Source organism: Mugil cephalus, chromosome 4, assembly GCF_022458985.1.
Source record: "Mugil cephalus isolate CIBA_MC_2020 chromosome 4, CIBA_Mcephalus_1.1, whole genome shotgun sequence".
Classification (NCBI taxonomy): domain Eukaryota; kingdom Metazoa; phylum Chordata; class Actinopteri; order Mugiliformes; family Mugilidae; genus Mugil; species Mugil cephalus.
The window spans coordinates 10847556-10858007 of record NC_061773.1 but is presented as its reverse complement, the minus strand read 5'-3'; the positions used below and the strand labels follow the sequence as shown (position 1 = coordinate 10858007).

General features: G+C 41.7%; 2 protein-coding genes across 2 annotated transcripts; both read left to right on the top strand.

Annotated features, from left to right (window-relative positions):
• The first annotated feature begins 1226 nt into the window (after window positions 1-1226).
• On the top strand, window positions 1227-3310 carry pxmp4 (peroxisomal membrane protein 4). Its single transcript, XM_047581796.1, has 4 exons — window positions 1227-1582; window positions 1899-1961; window positions 2048-2246; window positions 2376-3310. Exons 1-4 carry the CDS (start codon window positions 1470-1472, stop codon window positions 2643-2645), a joined length of 645 nt encoding a protein of 214 aa, XP_047437752.1. The 5' UTR covers window positions 1227-1469; the 3' UTR covers window positions 2646-3310.
• A 2294-nt stretch (window positions 3311-5604) lies between these two features.
• tgm5l (transglutaminase 5, like) lies at window positions 5605-10409 on the top strand. The gene is made up of 14 exons (XM_047581994.1): window positions 5605-5689; window positions 5785-5967; window positions 6075-6308; window positions 6699-6817; window positions 7077-7205; window positions 7581-7758; window positions 7988-8123; window positions 8235-8338; window positions 8429-8674; window positions 8787-8849; window positions 8958-9167; window positions 9280-9437; window positions 9532-9668; window positions 10027-10409. Exons 1-14 carry the CDS (start codon window positions 5686-5688, stop codon window positions 10178-10180), a joined length of 2055 nt encoding a protein of 684 aa, XP_047437950.1. The 5' UTR covers window positions 5605-5685; the 3' UTR covers window positions 10181-10409.
• The last annotated feature ends 43 nt before the right edge of the window (window positions 10410-10452 follow it).

The window sequence follows — 10452 nt, the reverse complement described above, 5'->3', positions numbered from 1 at the left end:
ACAACATCAAGCAGTCTTGACTTGACAACTTGGCCTCGGACACAAGTGGATATTTCAGCACAACAACGACCCAAAGCACACAGCAAAAGTGAAGAAAGAAATAGTTAGCGGACAAAAACAATGTTTTGCAGTGGCCCAGCCAGAGTCCTGACTTGAATCCAACTGAGAATCTATGGAGGGAGCTAAAGATCAGGGTGATGGCAAGGAGACCCTCCAACCTGAGCGAGTTGGAGCTCATCGCTAAAAATGAATGAGCAAAAGAATGAGCACAATGACGCCTTTTGTACATCGCCTTATTGTCTTTTGGAAGATGCCTGTGTCATTTCCACTCAGGAAAAAACTTGCTGGTTGAATACAAGTATCTTTAAGTTAAAACTTGCCTGGGGTATGAATAATTTCGGGCTTGACTGTATATGTCGCAAAACGTCTTCCTATGAGGCATCCGCTCTCACACTGGGCCTCATTTACGAACCGTGCGTACGCAAGAATCTGTGCATGAACCATACGCAAATCTGGGATTCATCAATTTCTTCTTACCTAATTTTTTTCCTACTCCGCAAACAAACTTAGAACTCCCTCAGACCATGCGTACGCACAATTGATGAAAGAAATTTCCTTGGAAATGTTAACACACACCCTTTTAAATAAACACATACTATATTAAACTTAATTCATCGGGGAAAAATGCTTTAATCGTGACAATAATTGAATTTACTAATGTATGGACCAAACGTGAATGCCGTGTCATCCTCATAATTTATTATCACAATTAACATCGTCAATAATAACAATCAGTTATAGTTGATTAATTTTACAATAGAGTAGACCATATGAAAATGTTCATATTGAAATGTAACATTGTAGTTGTTGGTGAGTAGCTCTTTAAAATAATATATCTTAAGTGTTAATCATTTATTCTGTAAATGCTACAATGTGTTCTATTCCGTGGACACATCACAGAGAGTGTACTTTTCTGGCCTCCACCTCTGACACAATAATCTCAGTTTCTGCTGAGGTGAAAATTTTCCATTTTTCACGCTCTCTCAGCTTCTCCGTTGACACTGCTCCCTTCACGCTGTACTAAACGGATGTCCTTATATAGAGAAATAGAGGCGTGATAGTACGCTGATGCGGTTCTGTTTTACGCACGGTGGTGAGAACAAACATTTCTGCGCACATATTACTGAATGAGGCCCGTTGCGAAATAATGAGCAGCTGTGGTGACTAATGCGGTCATGTCTATATTAAAGTCTGGTATGTGGTAACACAGCTAATGCTACTGCAGTTACGTTGTACTATCAGATTTACTTCAGGTAGATTTTCAGTTGAATTACATATTACAAATATTTATAAAGTACAAGGTAGGAACCCGTTGCGGCCGTAGCACCTCGGCGGATATTCAATGTGACACCACATTTTGTATTGCGTGTCCGACCTGTATTTGGGTCCTACCGGTTGCGCTGAAAGTCATGGCAGCTCCAGACCTGGTGAACACCCTCCTGTATACTGTCAATACTCTTCTACAGCAGGAGAAGTATAAAGCAGCGTTAGCAGTTTTGAAAGGCTTCAGGAACGGCGCCGTGTGAGTGAACACATTCACTAAAGTAGCCAGTTAGCTTAGCTGCTTCGCTAGTTTTAGATCAATACCACACAGCTAAAGAAGCTAACAGGCTATTCTGCTGGAGTGTTGCACTAGTTTCTGGCTTTAGCTGCTGTTCGCTTTAATACTGTTGAATTGGGGTGAATTGAATTCTTGCCTGGCCCAGAGCCACCTTAATGAAGTGCATCGCATTTGCAGCAATGGATTTTTAATAAATTAACTGTTGGTTTTTAGCTGTGTTTTCTTTGCCAGCTGTTTCTCCAGGAAGCACTGACACCAGACTGTGTTCATTCCTCAGGTATGGGGCAAAGATCAGAGCCCCGCACGCCCTGGTAATGACATTTCTGTTTAGAAGTGGCAGGTAAGAATGCGGGCTGTAATCTCCGCAATCACACATGCCTCTAAAGAGTGAAAACTCTTATCTTATTTTTTTTTCCCCTCTTGTAGCTTGAAGGACAAACTCAAAGCCATTTTGAAGGCCACATATACCCACTCCAGAAACCTGGCGTGCTTTGTGTTCACTTACAAAGGAATGCAAGCCTTGCAGGAAAAGATCCAAGGAAAGAGTTTACAGTCTCACTCGTTTCTGGCGGCCTGTGTTGGAGGATGGTTGGTGTTTGGAGACAACAACAACATCAATAGCCAGGTATGACGAGCTACAGGCTACAGTGTTTGGTCTCAGGTTGGCTCAGGCCACGTTCCTATGTCATAATGACCTGTTGTTTGTTTTGACTGTTGCTCAAGTAAATGACCCAATTTTTGCTTTTCACTCCAGATCAACATGTATTTGCTGTCCAGGATCCTGTTTGCGTTGTCTCGACTGGCCGTAGAGAAAGGATTCATCCCGAAGCCCAAACAGGACCCCTTCCCGCTCTTTGCCACGCTGGTTTGGGGCATCGTCCTGTGGCTGTTTGAGTATCACCCGCACACTCTTCAGCCCTCGCTACAGTCCTCGATGAACTACCTTTATCACGACAGCAATGTGTGGCACGACATCTCAGACTTCCTTATTTATAATAAACCAAGGACTGCGTCTCAGAGATGAGTCTTTTTTTTTAATCTGTATTCATAAGCTATCTGTAATTCATAATTGTTGCCTTGTAACTTTTATAATCAGTACTCCGAGTATAAATTATTGTTGCCTTTTTAAATTTATCATGAGATCTTTTGTTTCACGGTTTCATAATTTTGTTTGTCTGTGAACTTGCACCACGTTTCCAGCTAGACAACTGAAGCGGGACGTTTGCACACACCTTTATATGCGCACATCGAACTGATATCATTTCTCTCCCGATCATGTTTAGTTTGAGAGTCCAATTTGTTTGGTTTTAATTTCCTTTATTTTGTCACTAAATACAGACGAGGTATGTTTGATGCAAAACAGGCTGAATTGCTGTCAATCTGTTGTTAAACTGAAGCTACACCGAGACACTAAAATGTCAGTAATACAGATGATGTAATCAACTAATGTTTTAAAAAAATAAATAGAAAATTTCCTGCATTCTTTAATATATATTTAATAAATGTGAACATGGGAGCTGTTGTTTAGTTAATAGTAATGTAGCACTGAGTGAGTGGAGTGGACCAGCGTAATTTGATCTCAACTAATTAAGCACAATAACTCATAATTTGTGGGTTACGTAAGGATTGCACATGAATCGCAAAGACGATTCATTCCTCTCAGCAGGAAATAAAAGAACAAATACTTGATGTGTATGTGAAAATTCATTTTACTTTGCATGTTTTTTCAATATGGGACTGAAGGAGTGCCATCATCATGGCTAAACAAAAAAACAACAAAAAAAAAAACAAGGGTTGAGTGGCATCCTGTCTCAGTCACACCTGTTGTTCTTTTCTTGGACAGCTGAATAATCAATTTTTCAGCACATTGTCTAGTAAGCCTTGACATACAGTGTTTGAGTACCAGAGTCACCCATGTCACAGAAAGCATGCATGTGTTTTTTTTTTCTTTATCCCGGAAGGTCTATTGATACTAAGCCGTCATTTGCAAGACCAGCCTAAATACAAAACCACGTATTTATATATAAACCCTTGGGAATTAGCTCATTTTAGACAACAAACGCATACACACCCACCTAATACACCAGCATATATTACTCAAAACAGATGTTGGTTGAACTTTCTCTTTGTCTCTGCGGTTTTCACATTCAAGGTTTCAGTGATTAGGTGCATAGTATCAGAAACAGGTCTTTCCTAGTTCAATATACTCAATATATTTAGATGTTTTTGAAGACTCGGGTCTGTTATCATAGATTTCTAATAGAATAGAGTAGAATAGAAAATGCCAGTGATGTTGCTTCTGCTAATATGTGCTCATATACACCAACTTGGAGAGGCAATGTCTGCAGCAATGAAATGCTGTGGTAAACAAAGAACAAACTATTTCCAAATATTGTAAGCCACAATTTAAAGAATGGATAGGATAGGTGACTGCCCTTGATGTGTTTCAAACCATTTAGTGTTTCAAACCATTTAGTGTTTTTAGAGATACAAATCTTTTTAATTAAAGTCTGCGGCTCATTGGTCTGCAGGTCTGATCTGAAGGATGCCTGGTTTACAGTGGTTTACACTAATAGTCAGTATGAAAACAAGAGCCTGAGATGGAAAACATCTACAAATTAAATAAAAAGTAAAAATAAATTAACCTAATATCAAACCTTGAGGATCAGTGACTTGTAGCGCTAAGGTGCCGTAGAAGTACTACGATAAAAAAAAAGAAAAAAAAAAAGATAAATGTAAAAAATAGAAATAGAACAAAAATATGTACAAGATATAAAACAGAAACGTGACATAAAGATCCCATTCTCACACAATAATGAGTCAAACTGTTATTGCACTTCACATGAAATTATTGCACCTGTTTGTGTTGCACATTGTTGTGAGAAATCATCGCACATGTTTGCACATATGGACTTACTGCACAGATGTATTGTTCGTTGTTCTGAGAATTGTTCACATTGTTATGTCTTAATTGTTGGGCTGTGTAGTGTGATTATGGCTCCTCTACGGAGGCCATATCTCAGTCAGAAATGCAGCCAATGAGAACCAGACAGATTATAACAACACATTATGAGACAGCATTCATTCTCCAGAAATGCATCCCTCCCAATGAATTGTTCATGCCTATCATCATACACAGATGAGTGCTCCTATATTAGAGCGACGTTTACGCAATAACACCTGTTTCTCTTGAAGGCGAGCCTAAACATCGCCGGGAGCAGTAGTCAGTTCAAACCAAACTCCCACGCTTGTGTTTTGGACAGTGAATATGTTTTAGCGTAACATTTACCATGTGGCATGCACCGGATCAAATGATGTATAGAGGACGTCAGAGAGAAAAACGAGTGTGTAGATGTGTATCTTTAAATCTCATCTATAAAATCTACAGATTGCATGTCAGTGGCTGGGATATGTCATGCAGAGCGTATGCGTCAATACTTGAAGAAAGTTTCGTAAATTTGCCAGGGGCCACATTATGATGTTATCAGATACTGTAAATAAGTCATAGGAGATCTTTTTCCGGTTGTTTGTCATGACAAAATGGATCCATAAACGTTTCACGTGTCACTTAAACCGATTGTACAACAAAATATAAACCAAATAAAGAATATTGTGTTTGACAGTGTGTGATATTTTATATTTTATATACAGCCAGTAAAACATGTTTCATACCATCATGGGACTGTTCGCTCTCTGCTCTCTGAGGCTGATAACAATAATACTGTTCTTGCCCCGGGTCTCAAAGCCTGTAGCATTTTCCAAGAACTCACACCCAGCAAATAAACGTAAGCATCTCAAACTCTCAGAAGTGGGCGAGGCCGATTGCACAACCCGAGGCCTTCTTTGTATGTGAAACTGTGCAAAATAACAGCCTACACGGAGGGCTGTCCTTTGATTTATCCTTCGATACACATGATTTGCGGTGCTTGGTAACAACTGAAGAAAACCTGCTCACTTTCTTTGCACCACCCACAACATGCTTTCAGAGGGTGGGGCAAAGGCTTAAATAGCTGTACATGGTGGCATTCAGGGTATTGCAGTGAAAAAACGAGACACACTATCAAATGGGTGAGATTTTGTCTCCAGAAACTCTTATTCACTCAATTTGTGTTATTGCTTTAAATTGAATTGCTGTAAATGAATGATCTTCTCTCTGCTTACAGAGCTGAAAATACAAAATGTCAACCTGGAACTACCCGAGAACCTGCAGAGGCACCGGACAACGGGCTTCAGCAGCTCCAGGGTACTGGTGGTGCGGAGAGGAACCCCTTTCAGGGTCACTTTGCAGCTGGCGGGCCGACCCTTCAACCCCCAGACCGACTCCCTGAGGATCAAAGTCATGATAGGTAATCCAGATTTGGATTCATCTGTGAATGATTTTCTCTTTGGGAGCACACTTTTGTTTGCAAGCGGACCGAATCAATATTCAAAAAGGTTTTTCTTTTCCTCCCAGGCCACCTCTACGTGGTACTCCCAGTCACATTTTCCAAGAGGGAATTGTCCTCTCAGTGGAAGGCCTTCATTGACCCTGAGGACTTCAACCTCTGGAGACCCTCCTTCTTCATCACGTCTCCCACCTCTGCCTCAGTGGGCAACTATACATTCCAAGTGTCTGTGTTCACTCAGAACAGCCAGAGGATCTGTGCACTTGGAAAGTTCACCCTGCTGTGTAACCCCTGGTGTTCTGGTGAGTGTGATTTTTCTGTTGTCATGTGAAGTAATCAGAAGTTGTTTTCTTTTTGGCGGCTATGTAACAGCAGCAGTGAGTTAATCGAAGCAGAAATGCACGTAGATGAGTTTTGTTTGGCTTAATCAGTGCGGTGCATGCCATTCACTAACTTTGGTCACTTATTATTTACATGCGTCACTACAATCATTGCTACAGTGATGAAATGCTATGTGACGCTTTGTGAACCGTACCTGAGACATCAGGGTTTGTCATGGACTGTGTCTAGCACCAGCTTTAGAAAATAGAAAAGAACAGACAAAAGATACATTGAACTATTTATGTTGTTTACACAAAACTGCAATTTAAATTTTCAGAACAGAGGGTAAATATCACGTTTATTTCTCGCAGAGGATGCCGTTTATATTCCATTTGAGGACCAGAGACAAGAATACGTCCAGAGTGACTCTGGCTTGCTGTTCATGGGGACGTGTATGAACGTTGTGTCAAGACCGTGGTCCTTTGATCAGGTATGGAAGTGCTGTTTGTTGACCTGGATTTATATGTCAAGTAGGAAAAAAACGAAATGGGGTTATACACAGACAATGCTCGGACTCAGCCTTTGTAATTGTCATCCATCGAAGGTGACACCATTACATTTCTGGGCAAGCGTCACTTGCATCCATTCACTGTGTATAACTAGAAATAATCGATTCTTGCACTTGCAGAATGTGCTTTAACGATCGTAAATCTATCAATATACAAACATGTGTCCCTTTGTCTGTACAGTATGAGCCAAGTGTTCTGGAGGCATGCCTGAATCTGCTCCAAATCAGCCCTCAGCACCAAAAGAACAAAAGAATGGACTACATGAACCGAAGCAATCCTGTTTACATCAGTCGGGTCGTCTCTGCCATGGTGAGTGTAAACAGAGTCTGGGAGCATTTATTGACAGTGTACAGTCCCACTGTTATTAACCATTTTTGTTTCCATTCTACAAAATGGCACGCAAGCGTTTGTGTGATGGCTGCACAGTGCGGCATCATTATGATGGAACAAGTTGTGGCCTGAACCGGGTAACCGTGTTCAACAGATCGTTAAACCAGAACGCACACCTTCACCACATTAAATGCAGGGATACTGTAATTATAGCTGCAATACAGCCAATCATTTAAGAGTAGTTGCTAGGTGGCGTCACCCAAAAACATCCTTGAACGATGTGCCCAAACTTGCTCGTCCATGAGAAGCGAAGTGTAAAGATAGACAATTGAATTTAATATTTTTTGTCCTCAGATCAACTGTGAAGATGATCGCGGAGTGCTGAAAGGAAACTGGTCAGGTGACTTCAAGCAAGGCATCAATCCCTCCATGTGGACTGGGAGTGGGGACATCTTGGAGCAGTGGGCCCGATCCGGTTTCAGCCCAGTCAAGTATGGGCAGTGCTGGGTGTATGCTGCCGTCATGTGCACAGGTAATTACTTCATGATGCGCTAAAAGTCCTGGAAATTAAGCGCTTCCAAATCATCTGCCATGCATCACTAGACTTTTGGCACTGCCATCAGTCGTTGGCAGAAACCCTCTAAAATATGTCATCGTGACTGATGTCCTCTCACTTTTGTTGAGATCATTTTTTCCGTGACTCAGTGTTCACATATTTGCGCCCGTATGTAGCGTGTAAACGTTCTGATTGGATCTTTCAGTTATGAGGGTTCTTGGCATTCCTTGCCGTGTCGTCACAAACTTCAACTCTGCTCACGACACGAATGAAAACCTGGTGATCGAGGAGTACTACAGCGAAACGGGACAGAAGCTGAACCTCAGCAGAGACAGCATATGGTCAGTGTGGATGCATTTACATTTTAAAGCAGTCTGAGCTATTTATTTTTAGCATTGTAAAAAAAAGATATTTCATGCCAAGTGATGCCTTATTGGGAACTTTCTCAACAGGAATTTCCATGTCTGGGTGGAGTGCTGGATGTCTCGCAATGATCTGGGAACCGGGATGGATGGCTGGCAAGTTCTGGACCCGACTCCCCAAGAGAGGAGCGGAGGTGTGTGGGAAACATTGCTTAAATGTTTCGTGAATATTTCTTAGTCATCTGCAAACGTTTACATAACCATCCTCTCTTCCATCATCCTAGGAGTGTTCTGCTGCGGCCCAGCTCCGGTCAAAGCCATCAGGAATCGGCGAATCGACCTGTTTTATGACATCCCATTCGTCTATGCTGAGGTGAACGCCGACATCCACACTATCATCCTGAGCCGGGCTCAGAGTGAGGTGGTCAGCGTCAGCAAAGACACAGAGAGGGTCGGAGCACTCATCTGCACCAAAGCCATTGGCTTACCCAGATTGCAGAACATCACAGGAGACTACAAACACGTAAAAAGTAAATCCCGAAACACAACATGGTTAAAATTATTTTCTTGAGAAGTGCTGTTAATTCCAGGTTGACAGTATGTATTTTGCTCACAGTTTTACTTCTTGTCCTCACAAAACAGGCCCGACTTCGACAATTACATCAAGAACCTCCACAATTTCAGATGACTCAGCCTTCAGCAGAGGTAAGTAATTATTTTAAATCTATTAATCAAAGTTGTTCAGTTTAAACACACGTCCTCTCACAGCCTGTCTTTTTTTATTTATTTATTTATTTCTGTTTTATTCACCAGGCAAGCCCAAAGGAGTGTTGGTATTCCTGGCCCTGGATAAATCTCCCATAGCCGGAGAGCCCGTCAGCTTCTTTGTTAAACTCGTCAACAAGCAAAGTGTAGCCAAGATGGTAAAGGTGCATCTCAACGCCCAGGCCAAAGAATACAACCACGGCCCCTCAGACACCTTCTGGGAAAAACATGGTGTCATTGAGCTGGCACCCAGGGAAGGTAAATTCCCTTTTCTCATCTACAAATTCAGATCTACACATTCTAATGGGCTGTTGCCGTTGCAGTATTTTAAATATGTGACACTCATTTCCTTGTCCCTGTCTCTTTACAGTCAAGGTGCTGCATGAGCAGATCCTCCCAGGCCAGTATGAGGATGTGGTGGGTGATGACCTGATCAACCTTGCGGTCGTCGCGGTGGATCCAACCAGTCAGGACCGGGTCTTGGCCTCAGAAGAATTCAACATTGCCGCCCCACAACTGAACATACAGGTACTTTATAACGACTCAAGTTTGGAAGGAACGTTGCATATGTAATAATAAGGTAATGTTCTTGATTCACTTAAATGTTTCTCCTTCATTGCAGATTGCAGATGAAGGCTCGGTCATGCCAAACAAAGAGCAGACAGCCACAGTGACCTTCACCAACCCATTTTCTCACCCAGTGAGTGGAGTCCTGGCAGTGGCCGGGGCCAGTCTCATGCACAGCAAAGCTTACTTCAGGTAGGATTATCTTGGTCACGGACACCATTTATAAAGATCATGTATGGCTCTGGATAAATGGGGCAAACAGAGGAGTGTCACAATGTCTTTGTTTAAGGAATGCAGCCTTGTTCCTGTTGTATGCTTGTATTGTTCTTCTTATGTTTGTGTTTACTGTTTGAAGATACTGTAGCATAGCAGTAACAATGAATGCTATGTTCAACGGCTGCATGCCGATCTCAGCCAATAATTAATTACAAGTGCGGCTATTTAAGGCTGTGTTATGTTGACGTTATCTGGGGTAACAAGTTAGAGTACCTTTTGCATTTTTTTGTGTGTGCAAACCTTTGCATCATATCTTCTCTGTGTTTTCCTGCAGGATGCTTCCACTGCATCCAGGAGGAACCGTGGTGCAGCAAATCACGTTCACCCCCAGCATGTTGGGCAATAAGATGCTGCAGGCAAGCCTGTCCCTCACGAACATTAATGTCACTGTCACAGGCTTTAAGATGGTCTCTGTCAGGAGTGCTTAACTCCTGCAGCCATTGTCATGTTTATCTGTTAGTGTGTGTTATGTGCATGTGAATGTAAATGTTATTTATTTGAGTATTTATTTTGCTATTTATATGCCCAAACCTGTGCCGTCAACATTCCTACCTGAAAATCTTCTTACTTGAAATTGTAAAAATTGTAAACCTGCAATTTTTCTGGATTGTTTTACTTTTTGCTTTGGGTGGAAAATAAAGATTATTTGTTACTGCAGTTCCTTGTCTTCCCTGTAGAGGGAGCCCGTTCCCTCCCCAAA

What these genes read in the sequence shown, in the direction of transcription:
- pxmp4 (XM_047581796.1), top strand. Translation starts at nt 1,470, where the DNA reads ATGGCAGCTCCAGACCTGGTGAACACCCTCCTGTATACTGTCAATACT. An exon ending in TTTCTGTTTAGAAGTGGCAG is followed by an intron (nt 1,962 to 2,047) that starts GTAAGAATGCGG and finishes CCCCTCTTGTAG; the next exon opens with CTTGAAGGACAAACTCAAAG. An exon ending in ACAACAACATCAATAGCCAG is followed by an intron (nt 2,247 to 2,375) that starts GTATGACGAGCT and finishes TTTTCACTCCAG; the next exon opens with ATCAACATGTATTTGCTGTC.
- tgm5l (XM_047581994.1), top strand. An exon ending in GACCGTGGTCCTTTGATCAG is followed by an intron (nt 6,818 to 7,076) that starts GTATGGAAGTGC and finishes TTGTCTGTACAG; the next exon opens with TATGAGCCAAGTGTTCTGGA. An exon ending in TGACTCAGCCTTCAGCAGAG is followed by an intron (nt 8,850 to 8,957) that starts GTAAGTAATTAT and finishes TTTATTCACCAG; the next exon opens with GCAAGCCCAAAGGAGTGTTG.